Source organism: Daktulosphaira vitifoliae, unplaced genomic scaffold, assembly GCF_025091365.1.
Source record: "Daktulosphaira vitifoliae isolate Bord-2020 unplaced genomic scaffold, ASM2509136v1 Scaffold_4, whole genome shotgun sequence".
Lineage (NCBI taxonomy): Eukaryota > Metazoa > Arthropoda > Insecta > Hemiptera > Phylloxeridae > Daktulosphaira > Daktulosphaira vitifoliae.
In genome coordinates, this window is record NW_026099575.1 from 12,883,840 (window position 1) to 12,909,803 (window position 25,964).

Sequence of the window (25,964 nt, forward strand, 5' to 3'; positions counted from 1 at the left end):
GGTTTTTTTTTTTGCATTTCATAAATAAAATATAACAATAATGATTTTTGAAATTCCTTTTTTGCTAAGTAATAGAAAATTAAATTAATTAAATGGAAAAAAATGAATCCCCTATTCTAGAATTTCATACATAGTAGACAATTTCTGTTTGTTATATTTTCATTAATTGGTGTAGTCTTCGATAAAATTTATTTAATTAATTTATGTATAGATAAACAGTAATAGTTATTATTATGCATATATAGAGTTATAATAGTTTCAACTATTATTAGTTTATTTCTTATGTGATTTAATTGACTATTTTCTATGATTATCTTAAAAATTACTAATTGAATAATTAATCCACTGCAGACGTATTATGTATTATATTATTATTTGTTTCCAATATATATTAACCTTCGTTTGTGTTTCTTGGTCACAATAAATTGAAATTACAATTTAATTTTAATTTTTGACGAATCATTGCTGTAAAAGTAAATGTTAAGTTTTTATTCCTATCATTTTTAGCACTGCTTTTAAAAATTATAGAAAAATAAACATTGGCATGGTATATTTTCTTTAAAAATGGTTAAACTTGTTTTTAAATTTACTTATTATACTCATAAATATATTACTTATTGTGAGACATTTGTAGAAGCACAATGACAAGTAAGCATTTTTAATTATTTCCATGTCTATGCAATTTTGAGCTTAATTATTAATTTTGTTATGTAACAAAAGTTTATTAGAGTATTTGTGCAGACAATATATATTTTTTAACATGTATATTTAGTAATATACGACAAATGGATGGGTCGACATGAATCCTAATCTGTTGTGATTTAATGCTAATTTGAGCCAATAAAATTTACATATAAATTCAAACTTCTAAATTGTGAGCATGTAAACGATATAGTGGGCGTGGTTTACGGCGATTGAAACAGTACTTGATCTGATGAAACAGTATACATTATTTATAAAATTACACGCGGTAATTAAGTATGATATTATAATCATAATAATGATAAAATGAAACCCGAACATCTGTATTATGATTTCAATGGTGATGATATTTAATATTGTTATCAGCAGCGAGCGAGTGAGCAGTTCATTTCAATTTATATTATATTGTTTCATTCCTCGTGCTACCGTTATACGTTCACTATCAAGTTAGACTTATAAAAACGAACATCGGCAAAGTTGAGTTTGATGTGATTATTTTTTACGTATATTTCTATTTTTATTATGCGTTTAGGTATTGTGTTTTTTTGTTAAGTTCAGGAAATCTTTTTGACTTTTGTGCTAATTATTTTTTATTTTTTTTTTTCAGATATTAAATATCGGGGTGTGTCTGATGCTGGTTTCATGATGAAACACGACAGTCAACACCCGGAAATTATTACGGATGGCAAAGCAAAGCCGTTCAAGAAGAGCATCAGTTTGGGATCCTTTGGCTTGGGTAAGATATGGCGAAGGCGATCTGTAACTATCACAGAATACGACCCTTGCTACAAGGTTGTCTACCTGGGCAATGTTCTCACCGGAATCGCTAAAGGTAAATTTTAAATGATTACTGAGCTATTTCTAAATTAATCTAGTTAATGTTCGGTAAAGTTAACCCGCGCGATTTTTACCGCAATAATACTCTTTCCTCAAATGGGCGTCTTCGCATAATAGTACTTTTTATTACACAGTATTAAAGTCGTCCCACGTGTTGAGGTTTTGAAGAACATTGCAATGTTCATCTTATTATATTAGTTACACTAGTATTACAAAGTTGTAGTTCGTTAACTTATAAGTACTACCTAACAAATTGTTTTCATTTTATTAATCGTCTATATCTATGTACACAAAACCCGAGGCGTTCGCACATAGTATATTACATAGAATATGTAAAAAGTTACTGTAAAAAATTGTTCGTGGGTTTGATGTACATGTAAATACGTTAACGCGTGGGCTTAGTATACCGATACTTGTTACAGAAGTCGCTGTCATTGTTTACCTAAGTCGAATACCGTGTAATGCTTCAAAAACTATGAGTTCGCAGGTTTGCTTGATCAAACATTAGGGTTGCATAGACGGGCTCTGGTTAAATTACAGAGATTTAGGGTAATTCTGCATTGTTTCTATTTGAGATATTAGATAATCATTTGAATCCCTAAGCAACATGGTTATTCGAGACAAGATTTTGTAGACAAAATAGTACATCTTATGAATTGTTTATGGGGTAACATGAACACGTGTGAGGATAACGTAATATGTGTACGTGCAGAAAGTAGAAATCTGTGTTATCCAGTCCGAAAGTATACTAAGCTTAATATTAACAGTTGGATCTAGCAGTATGAAATAACGATAATTATATTTTATGTAATACATGATCATACGTGTGATACTAGACAGGATAACCGTTAACGGTATGGATTTGTGTTCAACTAACATGAATTGCTAGTTGTATGATCAACTCTAAAAAATAAATACGTTGAAGATAATTCGTATGTGTACACAACTTTAGTCGTATGCATATTCATCTATTGAATGTAATTAATAGTTATTTTTTTATGCGTCTTAGGTGTAGAATAATTTTTAGTGTATTACATGATTTACCGTGCAATAAGATTTCATCATGTTTCGGGCGTCTAAAAAGTGCTATCCGCTCAATTAATGGCAAAGTTCATGAGATAAATAATTTATAAATTAATATAGCCGTTTAACCTGCATACTGACAGGTAAACACTAATTTGTATACATTTACTGCCCATGTCTGGTTTCTGTATTATTATTTTTATCTTATTTATAGTTTATTATAACACAGGGAAATTTTTTCGGCTATGAGCAATTTATATTTAACTATAATTGTTTATTAGCGTATAACTTTTGCTCCGTGCTAATGAAACAAAATCAAATTAGCGGTAGTAAAGTTTTAACAGATTCAATAATTTATTACGGCGTAATGTCATTATGACACGTCTTATAATTACGAGCATAATATAAACTAGTAGGTACGTGTTATTGACTACACGTGCCGAATATATTACCGAATTTTAAAAAGTTGTTTTACATGTAATAATTTTCAAATCCATCTTTAAAGAAGTATTAAATAATTGCGAAACCGATACTTTAACTAATGTGCATAAAATATTGTAATTATTAGTAGTTGTTGAATTGACATTCAAATTTCAAGCATAAATGTTGACTATATTGTTGTAAATACCTATTGTTTTGAAATTATGAAAAACCTAACGAGTATTGCGTTTTGCAAATTATCTAGCTTAGAATGTGTTTCATTAAAGCTCCAAGAAAAAAAAGTGATTATGTGGAAAAATAAGCCATTGGCCATAATAAGGTAGTACAATGTTTGTTAGTTAGAATAAGTTTTGCAAATATGCAAAAAATAATTAGCGAATTGAAAAAAATATTCAACCTCTAACTGGCTGGTCTTGGGTTCATTTCTTGGGCACATTTCCGTAATAACCCATTGTTATTTTTTTTGCTTAGTCGATGTTATTATGAATCCCTTGATTATTTTTCCTTCGACAAGTTTTTAAAAACGGTTTTATTGTTATGGCTTATCAGGGATAATTATGCAACGTTATTTGTTATACAGATTAATGATAATGTACTATCGCATATCCGGTCGGTGCATTCACATATTATGGTAATATTATGTGCATTTGAAAATTAAACTTTTCAACTTGTCAATATCATATTGAGATTTTTAAAGCGCTTTTGAAGTAAAAACTGTAATTGATGTCATTGATTTTTTTATCGGAGTATTGCGTCGCAATGTCATGTTACCGTGTCAAATCAACAACAAATCTTCAGCAGACCTCTGTTGAGTGTACTTTTTTTGTCTAATGTTTTACCTTATTCATTTCATTTACACCTGGTCACACTCGATGTGCTATTGTATACAGGAGAGTAGAATTTTCTTGTAACCCACTAATTTGTTCCGTATTAAAAGCGCGTACTCCCAACAATGTTTTTTAGCCGTCCGAAAATTATTAAGCATACCTGTGTCAATTAGAATACCTTCTTCTCTACGGTTTTCATACTGTTGTTGTGTTACTATATGATCATTTTGTTATTGATGGTGTGTAGATGTACACAAAATTTGATATGCATTAGTTTGTATACATTATTTGCATTCAAAGTTTATTACATTCACTAAAAAAATAAAAAATAAATTTTTTTTTTAAATTTTTTATAAACTAACCAAAATATATGAATTATTAATAATTCATTGGTATTAACTTAAATGAATATAATAAATTACATTTCATCTAGTATTTTGTTTATATTAATTATCGAGTTATTGTTAAAACAAATCATTTGTAAATATGTAAGGTTGGGTTCAATTATTTTTTCCCACTCTAAATTAGTCAATATTTTTTGTTGTATAAAATTGACAATACANTTTTTTGTTGCATAAAATTGACAATACAGTACATTACTTTTTGGGCTTTTCGATATTAAAATAAAAAATAGTACACTCTCATGAATTTACTACGTGTATAATATATGATTCTTGGTGTACTTATATTTCATTAGAAGAGTAACTTTATATACGTACATATTTTTTCTAAAAACTAATTAACCGTTAAGGTCATTTTTTCCCTTAAACAATTTGTGATCTGATTTGATGGATTGCTGTCTATTTGTATTTAAAACATAATCTTATTGTAAAAAATATGTTAAAAATTTGTTCATTCGTTAGCTATGTTTTCAAATTCTATAAGATGTTTTATGTTGCCCAATTTAGTTGCTACTTGTAAATAATTGGCGATTTACAGACTAGTTGGCCCGTCTTATTATTGATAATAGAACTGGCGTAATTTCTTCAGAGAATATTTTTTCAATTCTTTTTTGCATACTACTTTAAATTATGTTATGGAATTACACGCATAAGCATTAATATATTACATCAAAATTATTGTTACATCGTCTTTGCGTCGCAATTATAATAATCATTTATTAGCAATAGTAAACGATTTGAATACAGTATGTTATTTATATAAATTTTCAACGAAATTGATGATTAATATTTACTTATAATTTTTCGCTTGTTATTGTATTATTCACTAGTAAATAATAAAACCCAAACTCATGTTGATCAATAAATATGTTGATAAAACAAATTTCTCTTTATAATCATATCTCATGCACGCTAAACGTGCACATGTATATAATACAATGAATCATCATCATACTCCAATGAAAATTTCAAAATCAATTAAAATAACTTTTTTACTATAGGTATTTATATTTTTCCGTAACAACTCCATCCTTGTAAAAATATATGTATAATAATAATAATGATAAAAAATATATATGAAATACTATTATTATAATTATAAATAATAACTAAAAATGTAATACTATATATCATAGGTGTTCGGGGGTTAATACAATTTTATCTGTACTCGCATTTAAAGTCCATTTAAAAACGAAGGTATGTGATAACAAAAACAAACCTCGTTACATTAAAAAATATAATTAAAATCTAGAATTGGTTTGCATGTAATTATGTTAATTAAAATTAAAATATTTTATTAAGAATAAATAATATTCCTTGCTTTATCTATTGTAAGAAATTTTTCTGAAAATCCCATGCGTCAATATATTTTTAATATACACGTTTACACACAAATAGTGTAAGTTTGACATACAGAATCGAAAATTTATACCCAAATGTTATATTTTTATTACTATTTATCAAATATTTTTCTTACATTGTGTATGCATTCAAAACTCCTCGTACATGTATTTGAAAATTTAGACATTTTTTTTTTTAAATTATGTAAATTTCGAGTATTAAATCTTTTGTTTAAATCATATAATTTATTTTATGCGACGTTCTCATAGATTTTTTTACTGTAAAATTACATGTTTGCTCTTTAATGTTTTATTTGCTGCTAAACCGTGTTTTGCACGAGCACCACAAGGACAAAATTCACACGTTCATTAAAAAATATCTATTGTTTCTCACAATTTTTTTATCGTTTTTAAAATGTATTAAAAGCTGCTGTCACGCGCATGTTAAATAATATGCTTGAAATTGTAATTTTTCTCATTTATGTCATCTTGACAATAAAATTTGCTTAAAGTCGTATTTTTATGCTATTCAGTTTGAATGAATTATTTTTATGTAAAGTTCTGAAGTTATAACTTAATTTAGACGTTTGGCATATGCCTCGTATTATAGGCGAAAATTCTTTATGAAGATTACTGAACATAAGCTATCATGAAGTAGCAATAGTTTATAGAAATTAAAGCTTTTGAGCACAATAGTTAATTTAGTTGTGTTTTGAATGGTAGTACATTGTATGGATCGAAAAAGAAAAATATCTGTTGGTATGCTGTAGCGATTGAATTTTAATATGCTTTGAGTTTATTATGTCGTGCTGTGATTTTGCTTCCGCGCTGATTGAAAGTCATTATGCTTAGGGACCTTATGGGGCAAGTAGAAGTAAAGTGTACACGCCGGTGACATGAGATCGGCACATGTTTGCGTTTTGTGTTGTGGTGTCACTCGAAGGATAATATAGTAATTAATACGTTTGGCTGTGGCGGGTGACATTTTTATCGTCCGACGTGATTCGATCATTATATTTACGGTGTTCAATTATCAACACGACCTCGGTGAAATGATGTCTGGACTTGTTTGACATTATCTTTTCTAACGTGTCTTTCACTTTTCTCATCTCTCTTCCTATTGTCACATATTGTTTAGCAGTTGCGCTTATATTTCACTCCATAAAGACGACATCGATTTACAGTGCAATGTAATATGCAGAGGACAGCAGTTTGACCTTTGAGAGAAAGACGGTAGTATCACGAAAACGAACAATTAACTGATGGGTTCCTATTATACTATTTCAAACTTTATCATGACGCATTCATTCACAGTAATTATTAAATTTTAGTTCAAAAGATCTATGTCGTGCGGGCTTTGGCGCTATTGTTTTTTATAGTCCGGTGTTGTTTATTCCGAAAGAAAAAACAACAATTACGCGACAATTGTCTGTAGGTATTTTATACAATTTGTTGATTGTTTATATTTCACTAGTCGAGCAGTCAACGTAAAGAAATCTCATATGAACTTGAAGTCAACATGCAATTTACATGAATGAAGCTTAATACACAGTATTGCTAGTGTTTTTCTTTACAATTAGTGCCGTGATAAATTAGTACATAGTATCGGACCGGTCCAGTGTATTTATATAAGTGTTGATGACCTAAAATAATAAATTGTGTTTTCGTAACAACTTGTTATTTGAGGTATCAAAGTCAATTAACCGAATTCGATAATTTGAATGATTGAATAATGTTTGATTATACATTTGCCCGGTGTTCCTTCGTGTGAATTATAGAAATAAAAAGTCAACTGTTTTGTAATGACAGTCAGTNAGTCAACTGTTTTGTAATAACAGTCAGTCGTACTTTTAACATTATCATAATTATTTACACCGTCATCAATGAAGCGTATCTCGTCGGGTAAATCTCACAAGAAACATTTTAAACGTTACAGTAGAGATGGTACTGATCATGGAAACTTCTGTTTATTGCCAAAGACGTGAGTGTTCTTTTTTCTTGTTTTCTTTTTATGTAAATAGGATGTGAACATTTTTCCGATTGAACTCCAAAAATGGTTGGGTTACGCGTATATTAGACGATAATTTTGGTACGTCTAGTCTTTGACTTGATTATTGATTGTTTTTTTACGTTTCAAAAATAATATATCAAATATACATTGAAAGAAATTGTTCAATAAACTGTGCAAATATAGTCACTTATTTACTGTTATTATTATTATTATTATAAAATGTTTTTTTTGTTGTTTTTAAGAACTCGAGCGTGAACTCTAAAACGTTATTACTAAATAATTATTGCGGTACGAGCTGATAATAATATTCTCAAGTATTAAAGAACTGATCGAATAAACCGCAGAAAACCGTTTTATCAACATCACCGAAATGAGCATCGTGTTCTTCACTACAATTGCTATTTCTTCAGAATTCGTATCCTTAATAATATATAAAATATTGTTATAATGTTACCATTGCGCGTGCTTGTTATTTGTATTTGTTACGAAAAGTAGTTTTTATTTACCTAGAGCGCAGTCAACATTGTTTTAATTTATAACATTTCCTAATTTTTTGTTCAACCTAATTTTTATCATAGGAAACGCCATTGCATTGTGTAAAAATCGCGTTAAAGTTGACATTATATGTTCCCTTTCACGCCTTTATTGTTTTGATAGTTTCTATTACTTTTTATTGCGCAACTCGTCGTATAATTACGTCCGTTAATTTTGAAATGCCTATAATATATTTCGAAATAGTCTTTGATTCTCACTGCGACTATCGCTTTTGTATATAATACTCTCTGCTACCGACCGCCAATGAACGTTATACATAAATTGACCCGACGGCGACAACTTGTATGGAACGCTATCTCTGTTATCTGGAAACTAAGTTGTCGAAGGTCAGTCGAATAGCCGACCGATAATGGAGTCACACACAGTGGCCCATCGTTGTGTGTTTCTCCAATCATGCTCTATTTTTATGTATTCTTTATAAGCTTGTTGCTGGTCTGATGGATGCTGCTGATGTACCGTGTTTATCATGGCAGCGTCGGAAGACGGGTCTTCACAACAATACGCATGTTGATTAATAATATTGTAACTCGGGTCTGAACTGTTTTGCTACCACCGCCGGCATAGCTTTTGTTATCAATCCTGGGGGCTCTTCATTGTTGTTGATGTTTTTTTCCAAGCCAGATCGCCTTTCCTGTTTTTGATTTTTATACGCATACACATACCACATAGGTTTTTCTTTCTATAACGTCGCCTACATTAAATAACAAAAACAATACAATAAAACATTGTGTTGTGGAAGTATTATAGACATGACGTGCCTCCTGTTTCAAAGAATGCACTCTATGGCACATTGGTTCAAGAAAAATACCAAATAATGAAACCTCATAATAATAACAATAGTAATAAGTCTACGGCGGAAAACAACATATAAAAAAAAGGAGGGTAGTGATATTAAGAGAGGTACGAATCGTTTGTCATCCATTACTTGAATTCATACCCGTCATCAACATAACTCGGAACAGCAGAAAACTACGTAGTATCCATTATAATGTGTCTAATAGCTATTTCGCATAAACGATAGCTAATAGTCAATGTATGACCAAATACTTCAAATGAATTGCAATTTTTTTTTCTCTCGGTAGTGAATATTGTGGTCATTGTCAATATTATGTTACATAAGTATGCATAAAAAATAATCATAACATGACCGCGAAGAAATAAAAAAAAAAAAAAAAAAAAATTGCCTACACTTAATCTTTTCTGACGTTGTTTCGTATTAATCCATTGTCTTTTAAACGAATCATTAACAAAACTATGTGGGAGATAACTTTGGGAGAAGTCTTGAGCAAATCGAATTTTTCTTAATCTGAATTTTTTAAGTCTCTTTGCCTTGTTCGCAGAATAATGTGTACTTATTATAATTCCTCCTCTTATATATTATTTTAAATGTGTTTAAATACTTGTTGGCAATATAACACGTATAAGCACGTAAAAAAATTTTCTGATATGCATAATATTAATATTCTGATATTTAGAAAATTAAAATTATACTAGTCTTTTTAAAAGTATCTTTCATAAAAAACATAAATCTTTAGAAATTAATTAGTTTGCCAGGAGATACATGCAGATCTGATGGGTCTTTAGCCCCGTCGTTTATTAAAAAACATTCCAATTAATCGTATAATATTTCAGAATTTAATTAATAAATACTATGAACAAATATTTCCTTAAATAGCCTGTATATAAATACAATTTTCTCTTCATATTCTTAAAATTTAACTTGTTTTTGTACAAATTTGTAATTGATTGAAGAATACTACAAATAAATTTATATGATTAAAATGAGAAAACACATTCTTTCGGTGAAAATTGTACTTTAATTCAGTTTCTGACTAATTCGATATCGCTGGCATTTCATATTTGTATGAAATAGATTATGTTTCGGCTTATTTGGGCTGTAGATTGTTTATAGATATTAATTTCCATGAACAATCTACAAGCACCAACAACCTAATAACTTACTATGAGTTTAATTAAACTTATAAAACACGATCATTTTTTGTTAATAGAAAACGAGTTTAATCTTAATGTTTATTTTGCGGTTTATTTTAAATATTAGCTGTGGAGATTGTGACATGAGAACTACTACTTGTTTCTAATTAGTAATAATTATCGATTGCGGTTAGAGAATAGTAATTTATCGCGGTCTGTATCTCAGTGATGAATAGTTCCATGATCATTTAATTGAAGTAACAATGTATTCGTAATTTTTGCAAAGTGCTACATTTTGCTTGACATATATATGTTATTCTAAATTACCTTGATAAAGACCGGTAGTAACGGTATTATTAGCTCGCAATAAAATGTGTTTTTTTATTTTTATCTTTCATATTAGTGTAAATTTATACTCTGAAAATATCATATTGTAATGATATCATTTCTACTCTCGAAAGATAACCCTCTACAGATTACACTAAGCTTTTAAAGAAATGCTTTAATTCCAAAAATTATTACTTGAGTATGCCATCGAAACGATATCTTATAATAAAAAAAAAAATGATTATCATGTATTCATAAAAATATCAACAGTCGTATTAAAATTATGTGACATCCAAAATCTATTTTATTTTAACAGCAATTATTTTCTGTATAATATTTGCACGCTATTTACGAAGACAAATTTGTGTATAAACATTGATATTAAAATCAAATTATTCAGTACTGTACCACTCGATTTTAAATTAATTTTACGTTCCGAGGAATTTCGTTATTGTCGCAGTATGACTCATCTATAAAATACTTTCTTATGTAACTTAATATTAAACGGTCACGACGGTCGAGAATAAATAAGCAATTTTATTTGGTAATTTGTTCATTTTTGTCGACGGACAATATCATTGTACTAAGATATTATTACTCATATTATTTAAGTAAATACAACTCATGATACTATGACCACAAACTGCGGTTGTTGACCATCTTAAAAGTTATGCTTTCTTCTATTTTCAACATAAAATCATAGAGTTAATCACATTTAAATTTCGTGAAGTGTATATATTGAGTTATTTCCTGTTAAACAACCAGTGTGAATTTGTTAAAAATTTAAACATGTTAACTTTTGCGTGTATGTTCGCTTAGTATCTTGTAAAATGATTAGCATGTGAATTATTCGTGTTTGATGGCGTCATTTTTCGTTTACTATAAGATTCACGCTCGATTTAAATATTTTATTAGCTTAAGTTGAGTAAATAATCGTAGTAATCTTTTTATGCAAAACCAGAATTATATCGAAAAAAAAAACAATTACAAGGTTGACATAATAGAACGCGTTTGTTAAATGTAAATTACTCGTTTTATCTGTTGAGTACAACACTACATAATATTACTTTTATTCGCCGGCCCTTATAACTTTCAAGTACGCGTCGGTTGTCGTACACGTCGAATAAGTACGTTATGTATAACAATTGATATACGAACGATAATTTTGTGTAACTTATAAGTACTTATTATAATAAAACACAGTATGTTCATTTCATTAATCGATCGGTACGCTATTAAATGTTTTTAATCAATGAACCGAATTTTCCATTCAATAGTTTAATAAAAAAATTAGTTTCTGGAATCCTCGTCGCTTGTTTATTACAACGAAGGACTACTTGGTTCAAAAGGTTGAGGCGCACTCATAAGTAGTTCAATTCGGGTACGTAAGGCAGACTCAAGGACCTTGTGTCACGTTGACACCGGATCCACTATTTTTTCTGTTTGTTATACAACTCATGCCGGCCTTTCTCTCAATTGGATACGCTGGCAGTGATCGCGACAGCTATAAATTTGTTACCATTTTACCTATGCGTTTTATAAAAAGTATTTTCCTTAGGTATATCGATGCTCACCTCACTCAACTGTATATACAATCTTTCGGCTAGACGATAATTCATTTATATATTATGCGGTTTATTTAAATGTGGTTTAACATCGCCATCGAATGTTGTTCTGTGGGTCAATTATTAGTCGCTATGCTCCAACATCCTAATTATACTTGTTAGATAAAAGTTCTTCCATTACTTACTATCTCGTGAGTAGATTTCAGACCTCAATTACTTGTCAGGTGGTTAGTTCTCTACAACACGGATTCTTTTTACGTTTTATTAAAACTATTTTCCTTATATTGTTTTAACGATCGGCGGTCGAAATAAAAAAAGCACTACACGAGTTAGTCTTGGTACTTATAAGAATAATCATTAAGAACAATTAATTTAAGTCTTTGTATAGTATAAGTAACGATGTACCATAAATGTCCGTTGTTTTAATAAAAAAGCAAAGAAACTGACAGCACGAAATGACGTTTGGAATAAATTTGCATACCTGTTCACCTAAAACGATTACGATACAACTAATTACAATCGCAATGTTTACCTCCAAATATTAGACAGGACCGGTTTTATATTTACTTCACACAAATCGCAAACAACGGCGGCATAAAGCATTAATGTTAATTAATTTATAATTCCACGCAATTTTAAACAGTGATGAGAATACAAACATTTTAAAGCTATTCCTCCGAGAGCTTTCGTAATCAAATATATTTTTACACAGTTCATTAAAAATTCATTAACTTTTTGCTGTGGAATTTAGGTTGACACGCGTGTGCTTGATACAGACGTTCCAGTCGTGAGTAAGATACAGTAGTTTTATTATTGAAGTCTTAATAGGCGACTGTTTTTTTTCGTTGGCTGTTTAGTACTTACATTGGGACAAATGCATTTTATTAACGACCTACTGTACGTGTTTACTTGTAATAATCATAATGTGTACCGAGCTGGAGCCACAGTGCGCGTGGTACGGCAATTATAATTAATTAAAATGGTGAATCACATCCGTTTGCAACTTTGATCAATACATTCCTGTATATTAGCTTGATGGAATAATAATGGTAAACTTGTGCATGACGTGTAACTTTTTACGATTTATTAGATTTGTACTGCTACTTTGTACAATATTTGTTCATGTCGTCTAAAAACTTATACACTAATCAACTTGCTGTATTTTAAATTTTGCGGGTCGGGTATGATAATTTTATGATGTCGTTGGTCATCGTACATGCACAATATATTGCTTTTTTTCTTCGTGATTATATTTCGCCCGAAAATATATTCTATGGTGAAATATTGGTCAATAACGATAAGTTGTGTTTGAAAGTTAAATATATTTTAGCCGTCAATCGCAATAACCGTTCGCCAATTGGTTTATAATTGGCATCAGCACGTTTTAATATCTGCCCGACGTTTGCCAACTGTGAAAGACTATACTTATCTCTGCAATAAGCCGGTAATTAGATGTTATCATTTCAATGTGCGGGCTTGATCTCACGGGTAAATGTTACTTTTCAATTACATCCATGCGTATATAGTGTGATATTTAGAACATACAGACTATTCTAAATTAATTAAATATGTTAATTAATTAATTTTAAACTCATAGTGAAATATTTAGCTATCTTTGAAATAGTTTTATGAAAAAGTATTATATTCAAACACTACAGATGTATATTTTGAATAAAATTGAAATTATTAATTTTATTCAGGTCGACCGTGGGATTTTTTGATCGCCGTGAATGAACATCCGTTCAATTTTTTTTAGTTTTCTTATTTACATAAATAATGTTGTGCTCTAAGTATAGTGGATTTTAGAACAAATTGACTCTGAATTATTTATTATATGACATTTATCGGTATTGTTTGTAAAATTAATCATCCGATTACTTTTATAAGGAAAACGCGTCAAATAAACTCATTATGGTAAACTTTCAATAAGATCTGCTAAATGATCTTTTTTTTATTCTCCGATTTTATAAAACTAAGTTGTTCCATGGTATTTAAACGTATAGTAATTTTTTGATCGTGTGAAATTGGAATTTTATAATTTTGCCAAGTGTATCGTCGTGGAAGATGGTTAGTAGTTTACATAAAGCCCGCGGCATGTGTTTAAATTGCGTGTAATACATTTTTCAACTCAAAAATGTAGTTGATTGAGATCTAGTGGCCAGGAAGAAGTTTATGGTAGGTAAAATTCCAAGTGTTTTGAGTAAGATAGTTGAGATCCACGACGACGTAGGAGGTCTCGTGAAAAATAATCGCTCGAGCGTGTATTTTTACTCTGAATCAATTACGTTTGATGATCCTCGTTGTGTAGTTAATTTAGGAAAACCCGTATCACGTTTGCTGTGCGCATGGATGATAATTAATATTCTAATGAACCCCGTGTTTAAGATTGTGAAATGGACTGCTCCGCCGAGGGTAGTGAGTACAGGTCGTCACTGAACATGTGCAGGCGGTTCAACACGAGTACATTTCATATGATCCGAATGGCCGTTAAAAGTAGGCGCATAATATTATTGTGTGCTCAGTTTAACGGTCGAAATATTAATTACGGCCGACTAACGACTGCATACAATGAACGGACCAACACCGTCCTACATATCCGTCCGCACGGAACCGAACGATCCGACCGTTTACACAAGCACAATTGCATATGTGTACCGTAAACGCTTCCATTACACACTACTGTATGTGGTACGTGCTACAATTATGCCGTGTTGGACCGTAATTCCTTTGGACTTGGTCCGCGGTATCTTTGTGGAAACCGTGTGGTCAATACCGCATTTTTTTGTTCGAATTTTTTGTTGTTTTATAATTCAAGTATGTCTAATGACGTGCGAAAGTGTGTACAAACGCGAGGCGTCTCGTTTGCAGCGGCGAGCACAAGGACGTCCAGTATAATATAAGCTAATGTGCACATGCGCTGCCGGACGGGGGCAGTTTAATTCTCTATATGGAATAGTATAGAATGTCGCGCAAAACCGGTTAAACCGATCAACAGGGAAGATCATATAGAATTTTTATGTATGCCGACGTAGTAAAATAAAAAAAAATACCATTGACTGTCCAAGAGTAGTGTAAAATTTTCAATTTTTTNAATACCATTGACTGTCGAAGAGTAGTGTAAAATTTTCAATTTTTTCCTAAGAAATTATAGCCATTCAATTAGTAGAATATCATATTAGCGTTTTGTATTATACACGCGGACATATATTATATTGAAATATTACACTATTAAGTGACCTCGGTATTTCAAGTCGAATTACATTTTTTTATTTTTAATCATATTGGGGATTTTATCTTAATCTTGTGCTGCGTACAATATTTTCAGATATTACGATTATATTATTGGTCATGATTTCACGTAATCCTTTATTTAATCCTATAACATCGATTTAGCAGTTTTAATCGCTATTTAAATGGAATTTAGACCTCCGCGGAAAATATCTATTCATTAGCAAATTATTAATCATAGTAAAAGTGGTGAACCAATGAATTTAGTATTTTTTTTTTCACGTAAAATATTTCAAAACGGTGAAATGTAGTAGGAATTATTTTTTAAGTACGCCGAAGAGTCAACACCGTAAAAAAAATAAAATAAAAGAGAAAGAAAAACGTTAAACCGGAAAACCGTTGTACCGTGTTTCCTCGTTTATCAACATACGACTTATCATTTTATAACACAGTTGAGCGGTATAATATAATACTATACTGTAATGACACTATATGATGTGCCTAACTTGTTATTATTTCCGTGTAATTACGGTTTTACATAAAAATGTCTAAATTATTTTACACCAACGTAAGGGGTCCTGTATATATTTCGAAACAAAAATTCTGAGTGAACATGTAACGACTAATGATAAGTAAACAAATACCATGTCAGGTGGTAGTACATATAAATAAACATGCACATATGTTTTTATTCGTAAACATTCCCTAACAACAGTACTTACAAAGTACGGTATAATTTTCACCGATAGTGTTTAAATTAGTCATTCGTAATTAAGTATAGCCGTCAAATTATATCAATTAAAAATAATTTCTATAAGTTGGAAACAAACTGAATCATTGCGTACAATTTGCTTTTAATCTGTAATTATATACTTTTTTAATTTATATAATGGCCATGTAAATTATTTACTGTGTACGTTGATTTTGGTAAATACGATTAAGCGTATTAGTATTCGTTAACATTCGTATTTTATTTAGGTAATATTTTTAACGAGGAACTGGCATACCCTCTAGGATTTCGTGATTGCAATAATAACATAAATGGTAAAAATGGCGATGTGCCTATTGCCCGAAACCAAATTTTCGTATTAAATTACTCTATTTGGTAGCTAATGACTATCATTTTTCTGGTAGGCTATTTTGTTTATTCTGACAATTTCGCTTAGACTCCTCCGTACAAAAACAAACGAAAACGAATGTGGAAAATATAAAAAATTTGGAAGTTATTGTAGTCTTGTAGAGTATTTATTTTATTACGCGGTGTACATGTAATTCACGTAGATTTTCGCGAGCATCGTGTCCACGGCGCTTACTCTTCGTTAGGCGATACGACTGCAAGACTGCCAAAAATAAATTAATCCGAATTAATGAGACGCTTATATAATCTTTTGTGTTATCCTCGAAAAAATTGTTTAAAAGTTTCCAACGTCAGTCCTCAAAACAATTAACCCGTCAAGGAAAAAGACGCATATCGTTTACCATCGAGTTGTATTTATTCAGTTTTGAAATTCATTATATTTTTCCGATTTAATTTTTTATCAGTCCGTAGTCGATTACTCTGATGCCGCGAGCTAATTAATCGGTCGGCTCTACTTTCGTGTTTTGAATTCATTATTCTATGTAAATTCATGCTGCCGTCACGAACCGGTTCCGGAATGATGGTACATATGATATATACACCTCTTGGGTTCCGGGTGTTTTTCTGAGATTTAAATGCGCAGTACAATATTGGATTCCTCAGAAAAACGGCAAGCGTCGATTGGATTATGCAATGGATGTAGTGGTGTGCTAAAATAATAATTAATTGCTGTGTTGACGACTATCACGTAGCAGAACAACCCGAAAAACGGGTGTGTACGTTTGCGGCAGAATGCTCGTGCGGGTTAAACGAAAGAGGTCATCATTTACATCAACGACCAAGATGACTGTCACAATAATAATAATTTTCATATCGTTGACTCAAATACAACATCTATATTCGAACGTTCCCAATCCAACGCCGCCATGTGTTTTGCGGTGTTTATTAATCGGTCTTGAGTACATTCCGGCTTTATCGCAGAAGAATCTAATATAAGTATAGTGTAATTGCAGTACAGCCCATCATTCATTGTATCCGCTCAACAGTCTGACAATTTGTCCGCAAAACAAGTCCATTGAAAGCAAAATATCATATTTTCGGACGATAATAGTAAATACTTACGGTGTTGACCTGGAACAGCATCCGACCAATGGTGTTTCTCTTCCTTTGCTGCGATGACCCACTTGGTCACACGGTTGCTAGTAGTATACGTGCTATCACCCGGAGGAAGGCGCCCATTCTCTTTGGCTCTCACACAATTTCTCATTAGCTGACGTACCTAACCCCGAGCGACTCGATTTATTATATTGTGTTTTATATTTTAGTTCATTTCAGCTCTCATTATTCATTGTTGTTGACGCCGCCGTCGTCGTCGTCGTTGTTATTATTATTATTATCGACGTGCATCTCTATTGGACGGCAACCACGTCAACATCACACAACATTATCTCGTGACGCAATAATACTCTAATACAAACGCGTTTATAGATTTCATTTGACTCTGTTTACCAGTGCCACTGTGATAACGTCCGTCACGAATTTTAATCGCTGAGCTTTTTGATTACTTCTGGAATTTTTTAAAAAAAGAGTAGTGGTGTGTTTTGTGTACTGCGTTACATAACACCTACGTGACGGCCAGGGACTCGAGACCACGCAAGACATTCCGATGCGTTATTGTAGTATCTATACACTGTTGGAAATCATCCAAACTGTCAGACCATATTCAGTGTCCGGCCCGGAACTAATTGAGCCGCGGAGACAGCGGCTAACGTTCTAAAGTGCCGTAATTACACATTGTCTCTAACGGTTCATACGTACAATCTTCGGGAGCGGACGGTCTTTTCTTAACCTCTCATTTTTAACATCTGAACCTACTCTGTAATGGTTGAATTTTTATACGTCGAAAACTCAGTTTTCCTTGAGCGACTTCGGCACTACCGAACTCACAGTTACTTTCACATCGCATTCCGATTGATTTTCGCACGGCTATGAATACATGTGCACGGGCATTGTGTACGAGCCTATTGAGAAATGCAGCACCGCGAGAATATGTACATCGTAAATGTGGTGTTGACCAGAATAATTTTTGATTTCGTTTGTAAACCACTTTTTTTTATCGTGCCGTGTTTTTTGAAATTCCTATAGCTGTTTTTTTCTTGTTTAAACGATTAAAAGGTTTCCGAGCCGCTAAAATTCCGTCTTCTAATTTATGCGTATTATTAATGTATTATTTATTTATGTTGACGGTTAATAACTGGACATCGCGCTTGACGTTTCGTGGAATTTCATGTAACTAAAACTTATTCGTCTACTAGGGTTGCATGACGACGACAATAAGCTTAAAGCGACAAAGTGTTTTTTGAGGAGTGGCGTAATATATTTTTATGATTTTATAACCCGCGTGCTGCGGCGTATATATGAAGATGGAACGTTTTACACTAACGGTTAAAGTAGTTCTATGTTGTTGTTTGGTCTTTGAGAATAACATGTTATAATGTTCTAACCAAAGGTTATAACTGTTCTTTATTTACTTATGACGATTTAACATTGCGATTAAAAAAAAAAAAAGTGTTTTTTAATCGTAGAGGTGTAAAGTAACACAAAATATATACACCCATTTATTTGAGGGCACAAGCGCGGGCGGGTCGTTTTTATTGTGAATTATAATCATATGATGACGGTTTATAATAATACCCGCACGATTGAACTGTACTTTTGTTATTATTATCATCGTGAGCTATGTACTCGACTCTAGTTGTGAATTTCCTAGGCCAAATCCTTGAAACTAGCCGACCGTTTTCTGTGAAATCGTTGCATTGTCCGCATCGTTAATATTTAGTCATGTTATAATAAAAATTGAAGTATATATCAATAAAGCAATATGGGTTTAGTTGTAACGAACTGCCACGGTGTAACCTTAGCTGAAGCAAATATAATGGTATTAAAATCGTGATACTTAGAAGTCACGTTGGAATTCGGCTAAAGTCTTCGTCCACGTAGGAGTATTCGGAGTCAATGGATTTGGCCTAAGACTGGGCCTTTCACGATAATTATAGAATATTTCGTGCTTTCATTGCTCTGAAATGTATAATATATGTGTTATTATTACACGTAGATACTGAAAAATATTTGACCGTTGATGATATTTTCTGGTTCGGTTCAGTAGGAGGATCGCGGCTGTTATTGTCTAGGTTATAATTAGAAAGGTTAGGTGCGATATCGCCAATATCATATTGCGAATAATGATTCATGTAATTACCATACGGAGTTAAAAATGTATCAGCCACGCCTGAACAGGGCAGGTGACAGAAACGGCGCTATACTGAAAAAAATCGTATTAAAACAATTTTTTTCTATTCTTATAGGGTCTTTTACACGAATTGCTAACACAGGGAAGCGCGTGATTTGCGTACAGTATTCTCAAATGTACGGGGCGTTAATCTAAAACTAACACAAAGTAGCGCGCACCGAGTATAAGACAATAATAATATTGTGTTGCCAAATCAAACGCGCTTTGTGAATACTATGCACTGTTCATTATATCCGCGATTCGTGATACGAATAATTTTGATGAACGCCACAATATTGTGAACTTGTAAAATAAAAATATCATTAGCAAAAACAATAAAAAATCAAATAAACTATTCAATAATAATAATATGTAAAGGTTCCTTACTTTTTTTTTTTTGAAAAGTCTCGAATTCATTTCAAAATTGATTACAAAGTATCAGTCATTATTAACGTATTTTTTTTTTATGGTGTTACAGGTGAAACTTGTGTAGAAAAACCTTTATGTAGTCTGTGGAAAAATTATACGTGTAATCAGAAACCGGATGTGCACATGAAGTTGACCATTACACAGTCAGGTCTAAAAGCGTTCACTAAGGAACATGGTTTGACTGAATATTGGAGTCATCGTATCACATATTGTCTGGCATCACCACAATTTCCGCGAATATTCTGTTGGGTATACCGACACGAAGGTCGCAAACTCAAACAAGAACTTAGGTGCCATGCTGTAGTGTGTTCAAAAGAATCTGTAGCTAAACAGATAGCCAGCCAGTTGCAGAGCAGATTAGCGCAAGCGTTGAACGAGTTCAAAAGAGACAAGATCAGTCGACAAAATGCCCGTCTGTCTTTGGCTAATAGTGTGTATGAGAATCCATCATTACCACGGCGTAAAATATTGTTATCGACGGGATCACACAACTACAGGCCTCCTTTAGAACGGTCCAAGTCAGCTCCTAGATTGATGGCAATTGAAGAAAGTCTTGAAGAGGACGAAGAATCTGCAGACATGCCATTCAGAAGATGTCGAGCAGAAAATCGTTTGCGGACCGGTACCCTCAGGAATCGGTTGGGTGGTTTACATGGCCTTAAAGAGTCAGCTATGACGGATATCGAAAGTAGACTCGCTGTCACCCAATTGGTCGAAGAAGATCCAATTGATGAGAAAACCACTGTGGCTCCCGAGCCGTTACCTGTACCCACCGCAATTAATGACTGTTGCGAACCCGAGTTACCTCTATACAGAGACATTGTGAGTAACCCGGAAAACTTGTTGGTTTGTAGCAACTTACCTAAGTATAACGAGGTGATAGTTGACTGTCCGCAAGGTCCAGATGACATGTGCTATAAGTACAACAGTTTGGTTCGGGATAGAAAGAAACTATTTGAAGGTATTAGTGGTGGTCAGTATGATGTGCGATCCAAGCGGCATAGTGCAGATTCTGAAACGCTCAGATTGTACCACAACTTGGTTAAGAACAGAAAAATGATGTTCGAAGGTTGCCAAGACTATTGTGACGAGGAGGAAGAAGAAGAGGACTGTTGTGGAGAGGATAAAGACTGTGGGTATCCAGACGATGAGTCTACACCCAGCTTGCAGAGCATATCTAGTGGCGGATCAGACGTGTCTAGCATAAAGAAAAGAACGGTAGACTTGGATTCGTTATCCGAAGAAGATAGCGATGAAAGTGGGTACGTGGAAGCTCCGCCATCTTGCTCGAGTCATGAGGATAAACAAAAAGATGGGTCCCATAAACGTATAGTCACTAATCGAACCCTTACCACTAGAAAGACACATTGTATTAGCTTATAATATCGTCAATAAAACCATATTCACGGATCTATTTCAAATATATCTACGCCACCGATACTATTATAATTATAAACACTAAATCATTATTGTACCATATCTCTTCGACAACATCACAGTGTTAGTTGGTTGTATTGATCGACGAATGTGGATGCAGAAAACGGCAGAAGAAAAGCAAAATTATTATTTTGAACTCTTGCTCTTCTAAATATCAACTCTAAATATGTTCAATGTGAACATCACTTAACAACCGAACAAATTAGATTTTTGTTTAAAATAGTAACTACTATTTAAATCAAATTCACAAATTCATCAGTTTTTTTACTGAGTACATATTGTATATTTTAACTTCTCAACCATTATTTTTATATTTTACTAATTAGTATGTTTTTATGGCTTACTGTCAACTTTTTATCGCAAAAGTAATTATTATATGCATACAAACTATTATTCTTGTTATATGTACAATGTACATATTAAATATGTGTAAATAACATTTATCGACCTAGTCAAGCAATTGTATTATTAGAGATTAGTATTATATAATATCTAATATTATAGTAAATCAAACATTAGGATCACTTAATAGATTTAGAACCAACTTTGGCCTATTCATTGCAATTAGATGGTTTGTGTTAAATAATATTAATGATTTTTTCAATTTCTAATAATAATATTATTAACAAATTTTGACAATTTCTCCATTTAACTCGACTGGGTAACTAATATTATAAAAATAGGTGCTAGCTAATTTTAATAGATAATTCACAGAATATTATTTTTATGTATAAATGTATGCTGTTTACAAAAATTAAATTAAAACAAAACGCAATATAATTGTATTTTGTACATGTTACTCTTAGTAGTGTTTGTGGGAAAAGTTTGAACTCATTTTTTGTGTGCGTCTTATGTACACAGTAAAATATGTTAACATCTCAGGCGTTTGAAAATTAGTCTAACGTTCCTATGAATTCTATCTGAAAATTAAAAATAATAATAAAAATGGGTTTCTAATTAAACATTACCTTAAAAATACTATGTCAATGGCCTATAATAAATATTTTGTTATTATAATAATATAACTTTACGTGTATTGCACATCGTGTTTGGATTGTAAAAAAAAGTTATTTATTATTTAACAATAGGACTTCCTTGTTGCGTTTTTAGTGTTATCGATCCAAAAGAATCAGGAAATTAATTGATAAATAATTTATGTTCTAATGTCGTATGTTATATGTTGTATTAAGTTAAATAAACAAAAAATTGAGAATATATTTACGTGTATTTTTGTTAACTGATGTGTTAGAGACTATGATATTTATGTACCAAATAGACGTTTTATGTTTTTATTACAGTATATTATAATATCTTACATTAAACCTGTGCGTGTTTTATATATTATTGATTTACTTATTATTTTGTATTTTTTTTTTTTTAAAAAAATGAGTAATGTTGTTATTATAAATGAAAAATTATTGTTTTGATTTTTCTTTTGATGTTATCTATCATATTGTTATTGTTATTATATTACGTTGTTGGTATAAAATGATAATCAGACGATAAAATATTCTCATGATATTCAATAACGTAGTTAATAAACAATTTAATTGATATGATAAGTAAAAAAACTAAATAAATATTGGCTCCTTTAAGATGTTGATCATTAAAATCTTAGGCACTTTAAAGAGTAATCATGTTAAAATTATGACATCTAGAGTACTGTTTACGGGTCTTCAATTCTGCAGTTGCAAGCTATCATAGATATTAGATTTCATATATATATATATATGTTCAATTGCGAATAATTATTATTTGCTTAGCGGCTATAATAAACCATTATTATCATATTATACTACTTTATGAAACAGTAAAAAATTATTTAAGCAGAATGAGAGACATGTAAAATACTTGGTATAAAAAATGAGTAACATTGTTTTTATTTACTTTATTTCTTGATTAGTCTGAGATGCATTTGTGCAATAATTAAAATGGTGGCTTACAAGTTGCAATAAGGAAATAGATCTTTTATTGGTTAATTATTTTATTACCACCGTAAATGCATGTGTTAAACATTAATATGTAAAGCTTGTAAGTATCGATACTGTGTTTATACAAGTGGTTATTTATAAAGTGGTAATATTATAATCACTTTATAAATATTGATTACTTATGTACTATTGAAGTGATGTAATCAATTGAAAAATAAGGAATGATATAAAAAATGAAAAAAAATATTTAATTCTCAAGAGTAGAATGACATTTTAGTAAGGTTATTCGTTTTGTTTTATTAAATAGTCTGTAAAATTAAAATTAATTCTACTGAATTTAACAAAAATTAGGAAATTAGACTGAATCCTATTTTATACAAACATAATGTAAATTTCAATAATACATAATTGAGTAATTTATTTCACTAGCTAACTACAAGATACAAGATTACTAGTATTTTATGTAACAGTAGTATAGTAGTGTAATATGATATTTAAATATTTTCATTAATTTAAATAATTGTTTAACTTAAACAGTATTGTTAACTAATGGATAAGTTTTTTTTTAATATTATTTAATTTACTTGAAAAATCAAACGCATTTAATATTTTTGTTTTGGTTAGTTTTATTAAACATACATTTTGTGGGGTTTTTGAAATAAAAATCAATTATTGTATTTAGTGTATGTAAGTATAAATATATTTAAAAATAAAACGATCAGAAATTAATTAAGCGTACGAAAAAAACAACTTTAAAAATATCTTTTGTAGAAATACTAGTTAAATTTATATTTGCTAGAACATAGGTTCTACTATAGTTTTATTATACCATTTAACAATTTTAGAAAAAATACTAAGAATTAAATCAGAAACGGTACCGATTTACTCAATAAATAGCATGAAAATGATTTTTTTTTATTTTTATCTTCGTTACTACTGAAGAATTGTAACGACGAAACAATGCAAAAAATGATGATCAATTTTGTGCGACTATGACCCAAATGAAATTATTTCCACTATTTTTCACTTTCTAGTTTCTTCTATTCTATACCTGTCAATTCTTTTGCGTCTATTACTTATGCGTGTACACGTATTAAAGTTACTGTAGCTACATGTACTGAATTTAATCTTATTTGGTCCAATTTATCTAAATAATAATTATTATTGTGGCTTTCTTGAAACCTATTATTTCAGATTAATAACTTTTAAAATATCATATAAAATTAAATAATGAGCTACTAATTTTACATTTTAGAGTAAAAAGTGATATTGGTGATCAGATTTAAATAAGTATGGCCATGAAAAATGAATGTTTAGAGTTATAAAGACATGAAGAATTTTTGTAAATAATAAAAAAACTTAGGAGCTTTTTTTTTAAATGCAAACTTCTTAATTTTTTATTTATTGTAGTTTTAGTTATAAAATAAATAGAAATTTATAAGATTTAACATTTCCTATAATATTACAAGTCTAATAATATTAGACAACTAGGTTATATTATGACCAAGTTATCGAAAAAATAGTTTATAAATAGGTACTTTTTATATAACATGACTTAAAATGTATTATATATATATATATTTTTATTTTGATGTAAATATTTTTATATTTTATATTTTTAGGGAAAAATATTTCTTTTTCTTTTATGAATAATTTGAATTTATGAAGGAATTTTTATTTGCATTACATAGTCTTTTCAGAGTATCAATGAAAAATTAAAATACTTTATGTTCAGTTATTTCAAACCAACTAGATCAGATTAAAAATTATGCATTATGACGCCACACAACAAACTCCTTCTATTTTTGACCCCTTTACAAACATTATTAACCTTGTTGTTCAATTAAAAATATATATAATATAATTATAAATATATATTTCTATGAAAATAAATAGTTAAATATAAAATTTGATATCATTAAAATTAAAATTTATTAATTACTGACATTTTGATATAATGAATGATTGGAACTTGATTTATATGATTTATACAATTGCAAATTGTGTAAATCAAAATGTGCCTTAAAATTTTAGAAGGGTACATAGGAAAAACGGTAGTTATCCATTTCTGTACATTTTTTAGGAAAGTAAAAACACTTAAATATTAGCATAGTTAAAACATTTTTCATCGTAATGGTAATCATTATTTGATACTACTGCTAAGGGCTATTAAATTAAAATCGAAAAAAATGGACTTTTACCGTTTTCCCTGAGCCCATCACATTTTCTATATTTTAGAGTCCATATATTTATAAAATTATTTATAGTTCATAACTGTAATTAAATACCTTAGGTACGTATTGTTATACAAATGTTATACCACATAAACTAATTACTCGTTTTGTTGGACATCTATCAATAATATTTTTGTACATCATTTGCTAACTGTAGGGTATTTATAATGATAAGTTATAATAGCTGTTAGGTATTTATGAAGGTGAAAAAAAGTAATTAGTTTAATTGTAGGATTGTAATTTGTATAATTTTTTTAGACTCGCAAAAATGTTGCATGTTGTTAATGATTGGATAAAATTATATGTAATTTATGGATGGAGCCATTTATTTTAATATTTACACTTTACATCATTGCCAAAATAAATTTATTTCTTGT

At 30.5% G+C, this 25,964-nt stretch overlaps 1 protein-coding gene across 4 annotated transcripts in view; it reads left to right on the forward strand.

Moving 5' to 3' along the window:
- The window catches only part of LOC126905800 (uncharacterized), a 58,888-nt gene extending 36,106 nt beyond the window's left edge, over positions 1–22,782 (forward strand). For 2 of the 4 annotated variants that reach the window (XM_050685866.1, XM_050685871.1), the window contains one exon: positions 20,035–22,782. In XM_050685866.1, the coding sequence (XP_050541823.1) occupies positions 20,035–21,368 (1,334 nt within the window). In that variant the 3' untranslated portion in view covers positions 21,369–22,782. Of the gene's footprint in view, positions 1–1,101; positions 1,235–1,309; positions 1,535–20,034 lie in introns of those variants that run through there. The other 2 variants (XM_050685864.1, XM_050685868.1) reach the window with 2 other exon arrangements.
- The last annotated feature ends 3,182 nt before the right edge of the window (positions 22,783–25,964 follow it).